This window comes from Palaemon carinicauda, unplaced genomic scaffold, assembly GCF_036898095.1.
Source record: "Palaemon carinicauda isolate YSFRI2023 unplaced genomic scaffold, ASM3689809v2 scaffold149, whole genome shotgun sequence".
Classification (NCBI taxonomy): Eukaryota; Metazoa; Arthropoda; class Malacostraca; order Decapoda; family Palaemonidae; genus Palaemon; species Palaemon carinicauda.
In genome coordinates, this window is record NW_027169025.1 from 104722 (window position 1) to 124260 (window position 19539).

At 49.1% G+C, this 19539-nt stretch overlaps 1 protein-coding gene across 1 annotated transcript in view; it reads left to right on the forward strand.

Annotated features, from left to right (window-relative positions):
* The window catches only part of LOC137635614 (FIGNL1-interacting regulator of recombination and mitosis-like), a 60452-nt gene that overhangs the window by 10544 nt on the left and 30369 nt on the right, over positions 1–19539 (forward strand). The window contains exon 2 of the mRNA XM_068368085.1: positions 55–187. Within this exon, the coding sequence (XP_068224186.1) occupies positions 68–187 (120 nt within the window). The 5' untranslated portion in view covers positions 55–67. The remainder of the gene's footprint in view (positions 1–54; positions 188–19539) is intronic.

The following is a 19539-nucleotide window of genomic DNA, read 5'->3' on the forward strand; positions in this document are numbered from 1 at the left end:
GTCATTTTGATACATTTAAAGATTGAATGAATAATTCTACCCTGGGTATTTCAGGATCAAGTGAACGATGGGTTCGCAACGTTCTCAGGATGACGATGCAAATCTACACGAACTTTTGAATGAAGCGGTTCAGTGGACTGATGAAGAGATGCGAGCAAAATTGCCCACCATACTTCCTGTGCTTACAATATCCTTTTATAGCTTGACCGTTACGGTATTTCAGTGTTAGAATGTTTAAATTATTGTACATGTTGGATTTTAATCTTATACTAATTCATTTGGTTTATGGTACTAGGTTTTGTAAGGTATAAAAATCCAGTACTGCTGTATACTGTGCTATGTTGATGAACGACACCTCGTAGTAACGGGAGATTTTGAGGAGGGAGAAGTCTAATTGGAAAGGAACCTCTGGTAGTGGTATTACTCGCCCCAGTTTTAATACCGACACCCTTTAGGGGTGAGCGAGCTGGGTATATTCCTGGCATTCCATGCAACTTTTTTCTCTGGTATATTTAGCAGTATTTATACCTTTGAAATGGTGCTTCAAGGAGCATTTCACGGAGCGAAACAGGTTCCTCGCCCAGAAGTAGAGTTTTCCTTTGTCAAAATCCCTTATACGTATAGTACTGTATACAGAACTTTAGGTTTTTATAAATTTTTATATATAGTTTGTGATCTTGCAAAGATTGGTTTTTACGTTAGAAGTAACTTTAGTTCACCTGAAAGGAAATAGGCTTCTGAAACAGGGATTTCTTTCCAACGTAGATACAAACCCTACTCCTTCAGAGTAGGAGTCAAGTATTGTTCAGAGGAATTGGAACAGGTATTGGTGAGAGGTAAATGGAGATGGTTTAGGCATGCTCTTTGCACTCCCCAAAGAGAGATTACTGTAGTTCACCAAATATTTAACTGGGCTCCACAAGGTACTAGATGAGTTGGAAGACCCAGGTCTATATGGCTGAGGACTGTGAAACTTGAAGTCAGAGATAATGGATGGAGAAGTATTAAATTAAAAGCTCAAGATGGAGAGGACTGGCGAAATCTAACCGAGGCCCTTTTGCGTCAGTAGGTGTAGGAAGTGATGATGATGGTTGAAATTAAGCAAGGTAGTTCCGATGGTGAGTTGTGGATAACTGTCATCCCTCCTAATTTAATGTAGCTAATTTTTCAATATTAATCTTACCCGATAATCATGTAGCTGTCAACTCCGTTGCCCGACAGAATTCTACGGAAGGGATACGCCAGCGATCACTATACTAGAAGGGGGTGTACTCACCAGCGCCACCTGTGGCCAGGTACTGCAGTACTTCTTGTTGACACCACCTCAATTTTTCCTCTGTCGTGCTTCCGGCAAGACCTACATGGATACGCTTATAATTTTGGAGTCTTGTTCACGGTTTTTGGTGAAGTATTGCTCTAAGATTTCAGCTTTCGCTATACTGGAAACTTGTCTATTAGCTTAGATAGCTTTTATATTGATTTGATTAATGGTTAACGATCTTTTGCTTTAATTGGAATCCCCCTTGACTGTTCTTTGATTCAAGATGTCCGACCTTTCTCAAGCTCCTCCCCAAAGACGATGTAGGACTTGTATTAGGCGTATTCCGAAGGCCTCGGTTGATCCTCACACCGTTTGTTCCGACTGTAGGGGAAAATCCTGTCAGTTGGAAGATCGATGTGAGGAATGCGCCGGACTTTCGGAACTTGATTTTGTTCGATTCCTCAAGTATACCACTAAGTTAGAGAGAGAGAGAGTTAGGAGGAGTTCGGCTCGCTCTTCGCTTTATTCCTCACCCCATGATCCTCAACCTTTTCCTCCCCCTGTAGTGGCTACCCCCGAACCTACTATTTGTGCTCAGCCTGATATGTCTGATGTTTTACGTGCCATTCAGGCTTTAGGTGATAAAGTGGAGTCGGTAGTGAGTGACCACAAGTTCCTCTTGGCGGACGTCAAGGAACTTAAAGTGAAAAGTGCAGTGGGAAGTGGTAGTGCCAGTGCTGTGCCGAGTGCTAGTGTCAGTGTCAGTGTTGTGCGTGAGGGTACTTCTGTGCGTGCCAGTCGTCCTCCCAGTCCGGGACCTCTTGCAAGCTCCCAAGCCCAGGGGAGAAGCAATGTCGAAGGGCAAAAGGGTTCGGCAGGCCTTGATCGGCGCACAGAAGTATCCTCGGTGGTTGCGGACGTATCTTACAGAGATCGTCACTTCCACTCTCAGACGATTGAGCCTTTATTTCCCTCGTCTGCAGAAGAATTTTCGGGGAGAAAACGCTGGACTCAGGTCTCAAGACCTCTTAAGCGTAAAGTCCAGACCTCACGAGTTCAACAGCCCGGATGTAGTCATTGGGCTAGCTCTGACTCGCCGCAGTCATCAGGTGACTGCACACCTCCTAAGAGAGGTAAGGCGATGCCTCAACAGACCTTAACTTCTGTTAAGGCTTTGCCTCAACAGACCTCATCGTCTGTTGATCCCAAGATGGCTTTGCTGCAGTCCATGCAGTCGCAGCTTGCGGTCTTAATGCGTGAGTTTCAGGCAGAGAAGGTTACACCTCCTCCTGCGAGCGCTCCTCCTCCTCTCCGCAGTCCAGTCTGCCAGACGTACGAAGTTGAGGTTCCTCAAGCTACCTCCATGCGTGAGCTACCGCGTTGGGAGTTGCCAGTTACCAGCGTTGTGCAGCAACCTCCACCTTCCTTGAGGCAGGAATCTCTTACCACGCGACAACCTCCTCAACAATGGGGACAGGAGTCTTATGCCTTACAACCTCCTCTTCCTTTGAGGCAAGAGTTTCTTGCAGTAAGACCTTCCTCAAGGCAGCAACCTCTTGAGGTACGACAACCTCTACCATCCTTGAGGCAGCCACCTCAGCTCTCGCAGCTGCTACCTCCACTTTCCTCGAGGCGAGAACCTCAACTCTCGAGGCAAGCACCTCAAGAACCTCAACTCGTGAGACAGGAGCCGCGTTCTGCGCAGCCGCCACCTCAACTCTCGCAGCTCACACCTCAAGAACCTCAACTCGTGAGACAGGAATCTCTTACTGCGCAACCACCTCAACCCTTGAAGCAAGCGCAACTCTTGAGACAGGAACCTCATGCAATGAGTCAGCCACCTCAACGCATGCATCTACCACCTTCTCCTCTACTTGACCAGTCTTTGCAGCCTGAACCTCAGGTTTTACTACAGTCGCCTCTCACCACACTTGCTCCTCAAACCTCCGCAGAACCTCCTTCATCCCAGCCTCATGACTTTGTCATTACCAGCCCTCATCCTCTTCAACAGAGACTTGAGGATGAGACCGCAAGTGTTTATGCACCCGCTTGTCAGGATTCTGCTGTTCAGCATACCGCTGTAACTTTACCTCTCGCTTCTCAACACTCAGGTGATGAGGTTTCTGAGGAGGAAGCTGCGCACCTAGATGATCCCTCTTCGGACGAGGAGGAACCCAAGTCGTTACCACCCTCCATTGACTTTCGCAAGGTCCTGGCTCTTTTCAGAGAGGTTTACCCGGATCATTTTGTTTCTGCTACCCCTCGCTCTCCTCCATCAGAGTTTTCTCTAGGCATGCAACCTGTTAAGTCGGCCTACACTAAGCTCGTCTTTGCTAGGTCCTCTAAGAGAGCTTTAAGAATGTTAGGGGATTGGTTGCAGTCCAAACAGCAACTAGGGAAGACTTCATTTATGTTCCCTCCTACTAAGCTGACTTCTAAGGCGGGCGTATGGTATGCCACAGGAGAGGAACCAGGCTTGGGAATCCCTGCCTCTGCCCAGGCTGACTTCTCAAGTTTGGTTGACTCTCCACGTAGATCGGCTATGAGGCGCTCTAAGGTCTGCTGGACCTTTTCCGACTTAGACCACTTCTTAAAGGGTGTCTTTCGCGCCTTTGAGATTTTCAATTTTCTCGACTGGTGCCTGGGGGCCTTGAGCAAGAAGACTGCCCCTTCTGACAAGGACTCGGCCATGCTTATAATGTCTTGTATGGATAAAGCAATTCGCGATGGGTCCGGCGAACTTGCCTCCATGTTTGTTTCGGGAGTACTCAAGAAAAGGGAACAACTTTGCACTTTCCTTTCCACTGGTATCACCTCTTGTCAAAGGTCTCAGTTACTTTTTGCTCCGCTTTCTAAGTTCCTGTTTCCTGAGGAGCTTATCAAGGAATTGTCTGCGGCCCTTATTCAGAAGGACACTCATGACCTTGTGGCCTCTTCAGCTCGTAAGGCTAAGGTTGCTCCTTCGGTTCCTAGAACTTACCGCACCCCAGTGGCCGATACTCCTGCTACAAGATTTATTCCGCCCTTTCGTGGCAGAGCCCCCAGCCGAGGAAGTACCCGTCCAGACGCTTTCAGGGGCAGGTCTAAGAAAGGTCCCAAGCCTTCGAAAGGCAAACACTGACTCTCCTCCTCTCCAGACAGCAGTAGGAGCCAGACTCAAGATCTTCTGGCAAGCTTGGGAAAGAAGAGGTGCAGACGCCCAGTCTGTCAAGTGGCTAAGGGAGGGTTACAGGATACCATTCTGCCGCAATCCCCCTCTGACCCCTTCTCCCATCAACCTCTCTCCCAACTACAAGGAAAAGGACAAGAGGCTAGCGTTACACCAGGAGGTGTCGCTCCTGTTACAGAAGAAGGCAGTGGTGATAGTCCGGGACCATCAATCCCCGGGCTTCTACAACCGTCTCTTTCTGGTGGCCAAGAAGACAGGAGGTTGGAGACCGGTGCTGGACGTCAGTGCGCTCAATGCTTATGTCACCAAGCAGACGTTCACTATGGAGACGACGAAGTCGGTCCTAGCAGCGGTCAGGCAGGAGGACTGGATGGTCTCGTTGGATCTGAAAGACGCTTACTTTCACGTTCCTATTCATCCAGACTCCCAACCTTTCCTGAGATTCGTTTTTGGAAAGGTTGTGTACCAATTCCAAGCCCTGTGTTTTGGCCTAAGCACAGCGCCTATGGTGTTTACGCGTCTGATGAGGAATATTGCAAAATTCCTCCACTTAGCGGACATCAGAGCCTCCCTTTATTTAGACGACTGGCTGTTAAGAGCCCCCACAAGTCGTCGCTGTCTGGAGAGTCTCAACTGGACTTTGGACTTGATCAAGGAACTGGGTCTTTTGGTCAACTTAGAAAAGTCCCAGCTTATTCCCTCCCAATCCATCGTTTACCTGGGAATGGAGATTCGGAGTCAAGCTTTTCGGGCTTTTCCGTCGGCCCCAAGAATCAGCCAAGCCCTAGAGTGCATTCTGAGCATGCTGAAGAGGAACAGATGCTCGGTGAGACAGTGGATGAGTCTAACAGGGACCCTGTCATCGTTAGCCCTGTTCATCGAGTTAGGGAGACTCCACCTCCGCCCTCTCCAATTCCATCTAGCAGCTCACTGGGACAAGGATTTGACGCTCGAAGCGGTCTCTATTCCTGTCACCAAAGAGATGAAGACTACTCTCATGTGGTGGAAGACCAACATCCTTCTCAAGGAGGGTCTATCGTTAGCGATTCAGACCCCCAATCTTCATCTCTTTTCGGACGCATCAGACTCGGGCTGGGGCGCGACCTTGGACGGACAGGAATGCTCGGGAACATGGAACAAGGAACAGGAAACGCTTCACATCAACTGCAAGGAGCTGCTGGCAGTTCATCTGGCCTTAATGAACTTCAAGTCCCTCCTGCTAAACAAGGTGGTGGAGGTGAACTCCGACAACACCACAGCCTTGGCATACATCTCCAAGCAGGGAGGGACCTATTCGAGGAAGCTGTACGAGATAGCAAGGGACCTCCTCATTTGGTCAACAAGTCTAAACCTCACACTGGTAACGAGGTTCATTCAGGGCAATATGAACGTCTCAGCAGATCGCCTCAGCAGGAAAGATCAAGTCATCCCCACGGAATGGACCCTTCACAAGAGCGTGTGCAACAGACTTTGGACCTTGTGGGGTCAGCCAACGATAGATCTGTTCGCCACCTCCATGACCAAGAGGCTCCCTTTGTACTGTTCCCCAGTTCCAGACCCAGCAGCAGTTCACGTGGATGCTTTTCTGCTGGATTGGTCCCATCTCGACCTATATGCATTCCCGCCGTTCAAGATCATCAACAGAGTCATTCAGAAGTTCGTCTCTCACGAAGGGACACGGCTGACGCTGGTTGCTCCCCTTTGGCCTGCAAGAGAATGGTTCACAGAGGTACTACAATGGCTGGTCGACGTTCCCAGGACTCTCCCTCTAAGAGTGGACCTTCTACGTCAACCTCACGTAAAGAAGGTACACCCAAACCTCCACGCTCTTCGTCTGACTGCCTTCAGACTGTCGAAAGACTCGCTAGAGCTAGAGGCTTTTCGAAGGAGGCAGCCAGAGCGATTGCCAGAGCAAGGAGGATATCCACTCGTAGAGTCTATCAATCCAAGTGGGAAGTCTTCCGAAGCTGGTGCAGAGCCAATGCAGTTTCCTCTACCAATACCTCTGTAACCCAAGTTGCTGACTTCCTGTTACATCTTAGGAATGTTAGATCTCTTTCGGCTCCTACGATTAAAGGGTACAGAAGTATGTTGGCTTCAGTTCTCCGCCACAGAGGTTTGGATCTTTCCTCCAACAAGGACCTACAAGACATCCTTAAATCTTTCGAGACTTCTAAAGAACGTCGTTTGTCCACTCCAGGCTGGAATCTAGACGTAGTCTTAAGGTTCCTTATGTCTCCTAGGTTCGAACCTCTCCAGTCAGCTTCCTTCAAAGACCTTACTCTCAAAACTCTTTTCCTCGTCTGCCTTGCGACAGCCAAAAGAGTTAGTGAGGTTCACGCCTTCAGCAAGAACATAGGATTCACATCCGAATCAGCAACATGTTCTTTACAGCTCGGATTTTTAGCTAAAAATGAACTTCCTTCACGTCCTTGGCCTAGATCGTTCGAAATTCCTAGCCTTTCCAACATGGTGGGTAACGAGCTAGAGAGAGTTCTTTGCCCTGTCAGAGCTCTGAAATACTATCTTAAAAGGTCAAAACCTATACGAGGACTGTCAGAGGCCTTATGGTGTGCCATCAAGAAACCTTCGATGCCTATGTCCAAAAACGCAGTTTCGTATTATATAAGGCTTCTGATTAGAGAAGCTCATTCTCACATGAAGGATGAAGACCTTGCTTTGCTGAAGGTAAGGACCCACGAAGTGAGAGCTGTAGCCACTTCGATGGCCTTTAAACAGAACCGTTCTCTGCAGAGTATTATGGATGCAACTTATTGGAGGAGCAAGTCAGTGTTTGCATCATTTTATCTCAAAGATGTCCAGTCTCTTTACGAGAACTGCTACACCCTGGGACCATTCGTAGCAGCGAGTGCAGTAGTAGGTGAGGGCTCAGCCACTACATTCCCTTAATCCCATAACCTTTTTAACCTTTCTCTTGAATGCTTTTATTGTTGTTTTTTGGGTTGTTACGGTAGGCTAAGAAGCCTTCCGCATCCTGTTTGATTTGGCGGGTGGTCAATTCGTTCTTGAGAAGCGCCTAGGTTAGAGGTTGTGTAGAGGTCCTTTAGTATGGGTTGCAGCCCTTTATACTTCAGCACCTTAGGGTTGTTCAGCCTCCTAAGAGGAACGCTGCGCTCAGTAAGGAAGACGAACTTATTAAAGGCAGAGTAATGGTTCAAGTCGACTTCCTTACCAGGTACTTATAATTTCATTGTTATTTTGAATAACTGATAATATGAAATACGGGATACTTAGCTTACTGATATACATGTACACTGGTTTTCACCCACCTCCCTGGGTGTGAATCAGCTACATGATTATCGGGTAAGATTAATATTGAAAAATGTTATTTTCATTAGTAAAATAAATTTTTGAATATACTTACCCGATAATCATGATTTAATTGACCCACCCTTCCTCCCCATAGAGAACCAGTGGACCGAGGAAAAATTGAGGAGGTGTCAACAAGAAGTACTGCAGTACCTGGCCACAGGTGGCGCTGGTGAGTACACCCCCTTCTAGTATAGTGATCGCTGGCGTATCCCTTCCGTAGAATTCTGTCGGGCAACGGAGTTGACAGCTACATGATTATCGGGTAAGTATATTCAAAAATTTATTTTACTAATGAAAATAACATTTTTCATCAGCCGTAGCTAATTTTTCATCGGCCGTAGCTAATTTTTCATCGGCCGTAGCTAAATTTTCATCGGCTGTAGCTAATTTTTCATCGCCCGTAGCTAATTTTTCATCGGCCATGGGCTGCAATCAGATCTGCTTCTCTTGTGTTCCTCACAAGTTATATTGTTGAAATCCTTTCACTTTTCCTGTGGATGTTTGTCTTTGTTTACGGTTTGTGTTTCACCGCGGATTGAAAGAGTAAACCTGATGTGCGGAAGTGCCTGAGAAAGGGCTAATATTGTTAGTGCTTATTCTCTTTGCTTGCTTCACTTGGGTCATTCCTGCTCGGAGAATTCTCCCTGTGTTGAATGCCGTTGTGTTCTTCCAAGTCGGACATGCTTAGGAAGATGAGGAAAAGACCGCAGAACCATTCTCTAGTTTTCTTTGTGGAGTATATGCCTTCTTTAGGACTTTCATTAAGCTGTTGTTGTTATTATTATTATTATTACTAATGTTATTGGTGTTATTATTATTATTACTAATATTATTATTGTTATTATTATTATTATTATTACTAATATTATTATTATTATTATTATTATTATAAACTAGCTTAGCAAACCCACCAAGTCACTTTTCTGCCCATAAGTCTTAACTAAGGAATTGTCCTTTAAAAGGTGGAAATCGAGTAATTTTGGTAGATTTTGACACAAAATGCGCACCTCTACCTTATGCTGTACTGTTGAAGGTCTTTGAATCCAAACTTATTCATGAATGAGCTCAAGTAATTTCTGCTGAAAGTTGTAATAATAATAGTTGATATATCGTATGTTTGTAGAGTAATTAATTTGGTAAGTTACAAAATTAAGATATTTTTTGGCTTGTAAATTTTTCTACTAAAGAACCACTGCTTTTTTTCAGTTTCTGATATTGCTAGACTGGCCGATTCTTAATTTATCCTAGCTAGGAAATAGTGTTTCCTTACACAAAGAGATTTTGATTTCACAATTTACCTTTGGTACAGCAAAGTCCAGGATATAATATAGTCAAAATGACTCATTCAAATCTAATCTGGTATGGGGAGAGCTGTCGTAAAATTGTTTATGATAATGATTAAGGGATTTTGACGAAGGAAAAATCTATTTCTGGGCGAGGGACTTGTGTCGCTCCGTGAAATGCTCCTTTAAGCACCATTTCAAAGGTATAAATACTGCTAAATATACCAGAGAAAAAAGTTGCATGGAATGCCAGGATCATACCCAGCTCACACACCCTTATAGGGTGTCGGTATAAAAACTGGGGCGAGTGAAACCACTACCAGAGGTCCCTTTCCAATTAGACTTCTCCCTCCTCAACATCCCCTGTTACTACAGGGTGTCGTTCTCTACTGCTACTGCCTCCCCCTCCCCACCACTACCACTACCCATCCTTCTCCCCTCATTCCTTCTAAGCACCCGTGAACGTTCGGACGTGTTTTTCGTAGCTCTGTGTTATTTTTTGTTTGTTCTGTAACCGAAATACAAACCACGCTACAGTGAACCCTCGCTACTTCGCGGTTCGACAATCGCGGATTCACCACTTCGCGGGGTTTTCCCATAACCCATATATATATACATATCGTGGATTTTCCGGAAAATTCGAAAATACCGCGAAATCTGAAGATAACCAAATACGATATTTTGTTACCTGTAATTCCATTAATACTGTAATTAGTAATATCTGCTCTTACTGATTGTTCATTGCATTACATATGATATATAATTCAGCACAGAAAGAAATAAAACACGAAAAGAGAATGTGATCATACGATAATTCAGTACGTAGTAAAATTAAATCGAACATGAAACGCAAATCAGATGCAGTCATACCATATTAGAATGGTGTGTACTGTAATGGATGTGCTTCTTTTCCATGAATCTTTTGTATGTATACGTACGTAGTACAGTACTGCATCCAATAATATTCTTTGTTGCAAAAATCACATTTCGAATAAGTACTGTAAGCGTACGAGACGAGAGAGAGAGAGAGAGAGAGAGAGAGAGAGAGAGAGAGAGAGAGAGAGAGAGAGAGAGAGAGAGAGAGAGGCGTAAAATAGCGTACGTACGTAAATTTTTATTATTATTGTTATTATTATTATTATTGTTGTTGTTAATAAAATTATTATTGTTATTATTATTAATCATTATTATTATTATTATTACTGTACAGTATTATTATCATTATTTATTATTATTACGGTATTGTACTTAATCTACGTACGTTCAGTGTGCGCGGGACATCTTCTATGAGTAACCAACGCACCATAGTACTGTATAAGACGGGTTGTGATTGGTTCAAGCGCTGATAGATGACGAATCAAAACTCAAGTTTTGTTATCTAGCCTGTGATTGGTGTTTTGCCCGCATCTTCTACCCGCAGCATCAAAGTTCTCGCGGGACTGCATCGTTCACTTTCTCTTTCCGCGTATTGCTGAGTAGACGTTCTTAAGTTTGTGAAGTTGAATCTGTGCTGTGTGCGACTGTTTTAAGTTGAACTTTCTGTTAAACCCTACTGTACAATGCCTCCCAAGCCTTCTGCTTCTACTAAGGCTGGTAGTGAGCCTAAACAGCACCGAAAAATGATGATTGCTGAGAAGGTGACGCTTCTCGATACTATGTTAAAAGACAGTAGAAGTTACGCGGCCGCAGACCTCGAAGACCTGACGAAATCGGGCAGTGAAGACAGTGAAACACAGGAAGAGTTCCAAGAAAATGTCGAAGAAACGGTCTTAAAATTAGAACGGCTTGCCAAGCTCTGCAAGCTTGCGAATGAGGTGAAAGAAATGTCGCAAGAGTGGGACGAGGATATGGTTCGTTCTGTACAATTCTGCACCAAGATCGATGAACACATGGCTCCCTACAGGATGCTCTTGCGAAAGAAGAAGCAGCGGCAGCAACTTCCGATCACAATGCCCTCAGAAGAAATTGAAGAAGTGTCTCAGGAAGAAGTTGAAGAGGTGTCCCAGGAAAAGACACCTCCGTCTGAAGAGACGTAAAATACTATTATTGGCTGCACAGTAGAAGACATCATCAGCTTCATCATCATCATTTCTACTGTGCAGCAAATTCATCGCCATCATCATTCAAGTTTTTCTTGAACTTCTTTCGTGGTGAGTACAGTAACAATCTTTATTTTTTACTTAAACATTTTACTGTAATATTTGTGTCTGTTTTATAGTTTAGTACTGTATGCATTAAGTTAAAGGGAAGGTTTTAAAAGCCTATCATATTTTTTTTGTTTAAAATTTACATTTACGTACGTAAAACAATCTCTCTCTCTCTCTCTCTCTCTCTCTCTCTCTCTCTCTCTCTCTCTCTCTCTCTCTCTCTCTCTCTCTCTCTCTCTCTCTCGTAAATTGTTTTCCTGCTTTGCTACGTACAGTATGTACTGTATGATTTTATATAGATACGGTAAATAATATTTGTAATAACATATTTTGTAAATGCTTTTACTGTAAATATCATTATTTATCACTTTCATCATGCGCGTTAAATGCCTTCTTTGTTCTGAGCGTGGTTGTTTACTGAGCGTACTTTATGACGCCGTCGTTTCAGGTGGCGTCATAAAGAAAAACATTTCATTTGGAAGTCCTAAGGAAAATTAAGTAAAACATTGGTAATAACAAAATCAACATACTGTATACTGTACATCAATATAATCGATGCAAAAACTAACCTATACATATATGTGTACAGTACACTAAATGAGTTTGTTTCTTCATTATGATCAGAGATAAACGTAAACAAAACATTGGTTGCCATTTTTTATCGTGCTTTTTAGGTGTTTAGGAAACGCATGATATAAAATCGCCTTTAATATTTGTGCCTGTTTTAGTTTAGGGTACTGTAGTACATGCATTAAGTGTTCTGTACATTAAAGGGTAGTTTGTTAACAGTACTACGTACAAGGGAAGGTTTTAAAAGTCCGAATATACATGTTAAATAAATAGGTAAATATGGTGTCAATACTTCGCGGATTTTCACCTATCGCACCCGCGTCTGGAACCTATCTACCGCGATAAACGAGGGTTCACTGTATTTACATTGGGTTTACCTTTTAGCGCAGCTGAAATGACGAGCCAATAGTTTTAACGAGGGTTAATTACCCCCGCGCTAGTTAGCGGGGGGTAGGGGAAGGGTAGCTTGCTACCCCTCCCCCCCCACACACCGGTGACTTGCTTCACTTCACTTTTGGATCGGCGATGAACAGACGTGTCTGTCCATCGTCCTCGTTGACAGCCTTTAATCTTTTTTCTGCTTTTTCTCTACAGCTTGTGTGTGTGTTTGAAGTTGACTACCTTTATCTTTGCTATGCGTACGTGCCCTGGTGTTGCCGGCCGCCCTTGCGGGACCTTTATGTCGCCCTTGGATATGGATCCTCACACCCTTTGCCCTCAGTGTCGGGACCGACGGTGTGACCAGGAAAACGTGTAGTGAGTGTAGGGAGTGGTCTGCCTCCCAGGGGGAGAGGTTTGACCGCCGGCGTAAGAAGAAGTCCAAGAGAGACCGTTCTCCTTCGGGGGTTGCCTTGAAGGAGGAAGGTTCTCGGGACTCTTCTTTCGTCGCCCAAACCTCCTCCGAAGCTCCCCCTCGTCCGGCTCCTAAGGAGAGTCGGCCGAGTGGTAGCGCAGGCCCTAGTTCTGTTTCCCGACCTTGGGTGGGGGGAGAGGGCGTCGCCTCCCATAGCGGGGCGGTTCCCCCTCCTCCTCCGGGGGAGGTTATTGATAATTCGTTGTCTAATGATGATCTTTTACAGATTTGGGCTTTCCCTCCAGGGTTGCCTTGATTGACCTTGTCTCGTTGGGGGCCGCCGTTAAGCAGTCGCCGGCAGTAGCAGAGGTAGACCCTCTGTCTATCGTCGACGTCGTGGTGGCAGAGGCCTCCGACGGGGCGGGGCAATCCTCTGCAGGTGCAGTTGAGGATGTTGGTGCTGACGGCTCTCCTCCCCCTTCCGTACATCCTTCGAAGGGGGAAGTGAGTCCTACGGGCTCTTCTGCTGTTCAGCTTCCCTTCAAGGGGAGTGCCTTGACTGAGACTCCCCTTCGGAGGACTGATGGTCCTGATGATCTTCCCTGTGGCCGCCTTTGCCGTAAGGCTCACCGTCCGCTGCGTCGCAAGGGCCTCCCATCCCCTTATAAGGGGGTTAAGAGGCGCCTTTTTGGATCTTCTTCCTCCGAAGGGGACTCTCCTCGTCGTACTCAGCCTACAGCTCCTGCTCCTTTGGACCTCTGCGGACCGGTCTCCTACTCCTGCTAGAACTCCACCTTCTGAGGACCTCGTCACCCGACGGGCAACGGTTTCTTCGGGGCAAAGGGATTCTTCCCTTTCACGTGCAGCGTTAGCGCACAGGCGCTCTCCTGCTCGTCAGCGCTCTCCTGCTCGTCAATGCTCTCCTGCTCGTCAGCGCTCACCTGTTCGCCTTCCTTCTCGTCAGCGCTCTCCTGAGGACATCCTCCATCCTGTGGTTCCTGAAGAGCGCTCAGCGCGCCAGCGTTCCCCTGCTCGCCTTTCTGCAGTGTTAGCGCACAGGCGCTCTCCTGCTCGTCAGCGCTCTCCTGCTCGTCAGCGCTCTCCCGTTCGTCAGCGCTCTTTTGAGGATCATTGCCCTCTTGCTTGCCAGCGCTCCCCTGTGGTCTCTGAACATCCTGCAGTCCCTGTTGGGCACCCTGCGCGCCATCAGTCTCCTGAGCTCTCTCGCGATCCTCATTTTGTTTCTACTCAACATCGTCCGCGTTCTCCAGCGCGTGTTTCTAAAGCACATGTTCGCCCACGCGCCTACGCTCTTCGTGTTCCTGTTCGCGAACGCGCCGCGCCAACTGCTCCTTCACAGGATTTTACGCGTCGCCCCCTTGCTCGCCAGCGTTCACAGACGATCCTAGTATCGCCTGCTCGTCAGCGTTCTCCTACGCGTCAACGATCACCTGATCATCGGCGATCTCCGGACCGCCCGCGTGACTTACAGCCTACGCGCATGCGGTCTCCAACGCGTCGTCGGCCAGAGATTCTGGAAGGACATGGTTCGCCCTCTGCTAGCTCACCATCGCGCTATCATTCACCTGCGCGCTATCGCTCGCCAACGCGTCACCATGCGACAACGTGCCATCGCTCACCTGCGCGCCAGCGTTCGCCAGCTCACCACTGATCGCCTGCTCGCAATCGCTCTCCCTCGCGCTACAGGTCTCCTGACCTACGTCGCCAGCGATCTTCGGAGTGTTCTCACTCGCCCACGCGGCAACGCATTCCCTCGCCATCGCGCCAACGCATTCGTTCGCCAACTCGGCCACGCGCTCGTTCGCCTGTACGCCCTCGCGCCCACTCGCCTGCGCGCCCACGCGACTGCTCGCCTGCACGCCTGCGCGACCATCGTTCACGGCGAATTTCGCAGCCAGTGGTAGCAGCAGGAACGCGTGTTTCCAGACAGCTCTCTGGATCGCCTCCATCTATACGCAGGACTGTTGTGCAGGACAGGGAAGACACTGCGGAGAGGTTAGTGCGTCTTTCTTCCCCCCCTTCTTTTCAGGCAGGTACTGTGGTGTCCACTCCAAAGGATCGCCCGATCCCTTTCCCTCCAGTGAGGATTTCGTACTCTGTGTCCGTGGAGCAACAGACTTGGTTTGGTCCTCTGATGCGGGCGTTAGTGAGGGTAATGAAACCAGCACTCGCCGATCAGGGCAACAAACCAACGGCTCCCTCTCCTATGCTGAAGAGAAAGAGAGGAGTGGACTTCGTGGTGACTTCCCCCAGGGCGAAGTTGTTTCCCAAGAGGTCTGTTGCGAAGCCCCCTTCTCCTGCTCGAGCGTTTTCTCCTTCTCCCGTGGACGAGGCTTTTCCGTCCTCGAGTGAGTCCAGTGAAGCGGTAGTCTTCCCCTCGGCACCAAGGGGGGAGCCTTCTCTTCATGGAGGAGAGTCGTCTCGTGCGAAAGGGGCTCTTCGAACCTCTTTGTTGGGATCCTGTATCCCTCCCAGGAGGGAATCCAAGGACTCCAAGACCGTCCCGAAATCATCTTTGAGGATTCGCCAGGAACCCGCGGCTCCCCGGGGGAACGTCCACGCTTCACCCCTGGAAGAGATTCTGGGGACAGGAGACTTAGCTGCCAGCCCGCAAGGAGGAGATCAGCAGGAATCCGAACATGCCTTCTGGCAGGTCCTGAGCCTGATAAGGCAACTTAACGGGCTTATGGACCCCGTGATCGCCCCCCGTGAAGGCAAGGACACTATCTTGGACGAAGTGTTTGACGTTCGGAAGGCCCCTAAGTCCAGTGCGGCTCTGCCCTGGTCTCGGGTTCTGAAGAGTGCCAGAGCCAGGGCCAACGCTCAGCTCGCGATTCTTGCCTCCTCCAGTCGTTCCTCTGCCGGGAACAAGCTCATCCCTCCTCCTCGTCTTCAGCACAGGAGGTATTTTGAGATCTTGGATGAGTCCAGTCTCGCTCTTCCTCTCCATCACTCCGTGGAGGAGCTGGCGAAGGGAGTTCCCCTTGAGAAGCTCTCTGCCCGGCAGGTGTCGTTCTCGGCGGCAGAGATCCTTAGCCATGAAAAGGTCGCGAAGTGTGCCATGCAGGCCACTTCGTGGCTGGACTTTTGGCTAGGAACTCTGGGCATCCTATTGCGCTCCGAGGACTTGTCTAAGGAGACCAATAGGAAGGCCCTGGAGACCTTCTTACTCTCGGGCACCCGCTCCATCGAGTTTTTGGCGCACCAGGTCCCCACCCTGTGGGCCAACTCGGTGTTGAAGCGGCGCGATGCAGTGACCGAGAGATTCCATCCGAAGGTCCCCGCCGTGGATGTGTGTAGGCTCAGACATGCTTCCCTTCTTGGGGAGAACCTGTTTGAGCCTCAGGACATGGAGCGAACGGCTGAGAGGTGGAGGAAATCCAGCACGGACTCCCTCCTCCATAGGGCCCTTACAGCTCGGCCCTATAAGCCTCCAGCTCCACCGCAACAGCAGCAGAAGCCTCGTAAGGCTCCGAAGCAGGTACCGGCAGTTAAGAAAGTGGTGTCTAAGGCCCAGCCCTTTCCAGCCAAGGTCAAGAGGGGCGGCAAGTCCTCCAGAGGAGGCAAGACTCCTAGGGGTAGCGGCCGCGGCCGCAAGCCCTAGGGGTGGCAGTCCCCCTGCGTGTCCACCTGTGGGGGGATGCCTTCAGCGTTGCGTCCGCAGGTGGCAGCAACACGGGCCCGATGCTTGGATGGTCTCAGTGATTGGCCAAGGCTATTGCGTCCCGTTCACAACATCTCACCCTCCCCTGACAGCGAATCCAGTGTCGTTGAGCTCCTATGCCACGGGATTGGCAAAGGGGCTGGCCCTTCGGGCCGAAGTCGAGACCATGCTTGAGAAGGGTGCTCTCCAGGAGGTTGTCGACGGCTCCCCAGGCTTCTTCAGTTGACTCTTTCTTGTAAAGAAGGCGTCTGGAGGCTGGAGACCTGTCATTGACCTCTCAGCTCTGAACGGGTTTGTCAAGCAAACCCGGTTCAGCATGGAGACAGCAGACACGGTCAGACTTGCGGTGAGACCACAAGACTTCATGTGCACACTGGATCTAAAGGACGCGTACTTCCAGATCCCAATCCATCCGTCTTCCAGGAAGTACCTGAGATTCTGCCTAGACGACAAGATCTACCAGTTCAAGGTGCTGTGTTTCGGTCTCTCCACAGCTCCTCATCCTCAGGTGTTCACCAGAGTGTTCACCCTGATTTCATCTTGGGCGCACAGGAACGGCATTCGTCTCCTTCGTTATCTGGACGATTGGCTGATCCTAGCAGACTCGGAGTCGACCCTTCTTCGGCACCGAGACAGGCTTCTGGATCTTTGCCAGGATCTGGGGATCGTGGTAAACCTTGAGAAGTCCTCTCTGCAGCCGTTCCAAGGACTGGTTTATATAGGCATGCTAATAGACACCAATCTCCATGACCGGATAGCAAGGCTGAGGAGGGTGGCGGAACCCTTCCTCAGGCGAAAAGAGCTCCCCGCCCAGTCGTGGTTGCGTCTCTTAGGTCTCCTATCCTCCCTGGCTCGTCTGGTTCCAAACAGCCGCCTCAGGATGAGATCCCTACAGTGGCGGCTCGAGTCCTGGTGGAATCAAGGATCCTATTCTCCGGACATTGTGATCCCGATGGGGTCTTTGGAACAGACTGACTTGCGGTGGTGGCTGGTCGACGAGAACCTGCGGAAGGGAGTGAGTCTTCTCGTCCTCCCCCCGGAATTGACTCTGTTTTCGGACGCGTCAAAAGAAGGGTGGGGGGCGCACGTTCTGAACCAGAGGGCCTCAGGCCTTTGGTCAGAATCAGAAAAGTGCCTACACATCAACCTGCTAGAATTGAAGGCCGTCTTTCTGGCTCTTCAGCAGTTCCAATGGTCCCTGGCGGGTCACTCCGTGGTGGTGATGAGCGACAACACCACGGTAGTGGCTTATATCAACAAGCAGCTATCCCATCTTGCAGTAGAGATTCTGAGGTGGACCGAAATCCACTCGATAACACTATCAGCTCGCTTCATTCCTGGCAAGAGGAATGTGCTCGCTGACAGTCTGAGCAGGGCCTCGCAGATAGTGAGTACCGAGTGGTCTTTGGATCCTCAGATAGCCAACAAAGTCCTGACTTTGTGGGGTTCCCCGACTGTGGACTTGTTCGCGACAGCGTTGAACTTCAAGCTGCCCCTGTACTGCTCCCCAGTCCCGGACCCCAAGGCACTCTGGCAAGATGCTTTCCAGCAACGGTGGGACAACATCAACGTGTACGCCTTCCCACCGTTCTGTCTGATGAGAAGGGTGCTCAACAGGACCTGACTATCGGTCAACTGTTCGATGACTCTAGTAGCTCCGCTATGGCATCACGCGGAATGGTTCCCGGACCTTCTGCAGCTTCTGACGGAGCTCCCGAGGGAACTTCCTCCACGACACGAGCTTCTCAGACAACCCCACTTCGGGGTCCCTCACAAGGCAGGTGGCCTCGCTTCGGCTTCACGCCTGGAGACTATCCAGCGTCTCCTCACGGAGAGAGGCTTTTCGCAACAGGTTGTGGAGAGAATGTCTCGGCACCTGCGAAGGTCCTCTGAGGGAGTCTACCAAGCAAAGTGGAGAGTCTTTTGTGGTTGGTGTCGTGGGAGGGGTATCTCTCCACTCGATGCCACTATTCCAGCAATAGCGGACTTCCTCGTTTATCTGCGGGAAGAAATGCGCCTTTCTGTCTCGGCAGTGAAAGGCTATCGCTCAGCCTTAAGCTTGGCCTTCAGGCTGAAGGGCGTGGATATTTCTTCATCGCTAGAACTCTCTTTACTCATACATAGCTATGAGCTTACCTGCCCCCAGTCGGAAGTGAGACCTCCTCCTTGGAACGTGGTTCGAGTCCTCAGGGCTCTTAAGAGACCTCCCTTCGAACCATTACGCCAGGCCTCCAATCGCCACCTGTCTTGGAAGACGGCTTTCCTACTCGCTTTGGCTTCGGCCAAGCGGGTTAGTGACCTTCATGGTCTCTCGTACGACATCGCCCATTCAAGGGGATGGGGGGGAGGTAACGTTCAGGTTCGTCCTCGAGTTTGTTGCCAAGACTCAGAATCCTGGAGTGCCGGATCCTCGCTTCGACTCTTTCAGGATCGCGAGTCTCCGTTCTGTAACAAGCGACCCAGACCAGCTGCTACTATGTCCAGTGAGGTGTCTGAGGCACTACTAGAAGAGAACGGCTGCAGTCCGTCCTCAAGTGCGAGCTTTGTTTGTGAGCACAGGCAGGACTAAGAGGAGGGTCACCAGGAACACCATCTCAGCTTGGATTCGAAGGGTTATCCACCATGCCTTGAATCCAGACCCTCCTCCGTCACGTCGCCCTAGGGCACACGATGTCAGGGGTGTTGCTACATCCCTGGCCTTCAAGAGAAACTTCTCTGTGACGCAGGTACTTCAAGCTGGGGTCTGGAAGCGTCAGACGACCTTCACAGCCCACTACCTGCAAGACGTGACCCACAGGAGCCTCGATACGTTTTCTATTGGCCCTGTGGTGGCTGCACAACAGCTGGTCTAACCTCAGGCTCCTTTTTGGACAAGTAGCAGTAGGTTGAGGGCGTTGTTAACCGGTCTTAGTCTGCGTGAATGAAAGAGTATGTCTGACCCTTACTTCTTTCTTCATTCTCCCCTCTCTTAGGGAAGTAGCATCCTGGTCCTCGCATAGCTGACCTCGACCTCTGCAGGTAACCCATGCTTCTTTGTGCTCCTAGTATTAAGCTTAATACTGTTGCGTCCCCCATACCCTGACGAGGTGGTATTGGGAACGTCCTATCCTAGATTCCTATCTAAAGGTCTCAAGGTCAACTTCATAGGACGAGTCACACTTTCCTCCACACACTGCATATGTAGGCCACTCGTTCCTAGCGATGCTAGGAACTTGTGAGGTGCAGGGGCTCCTTTTCTCTAGTGCTGCTCACTGAGAGATTGAGCCCCCGAAGTCAGTAAGGCTGGGGACTTTCCACC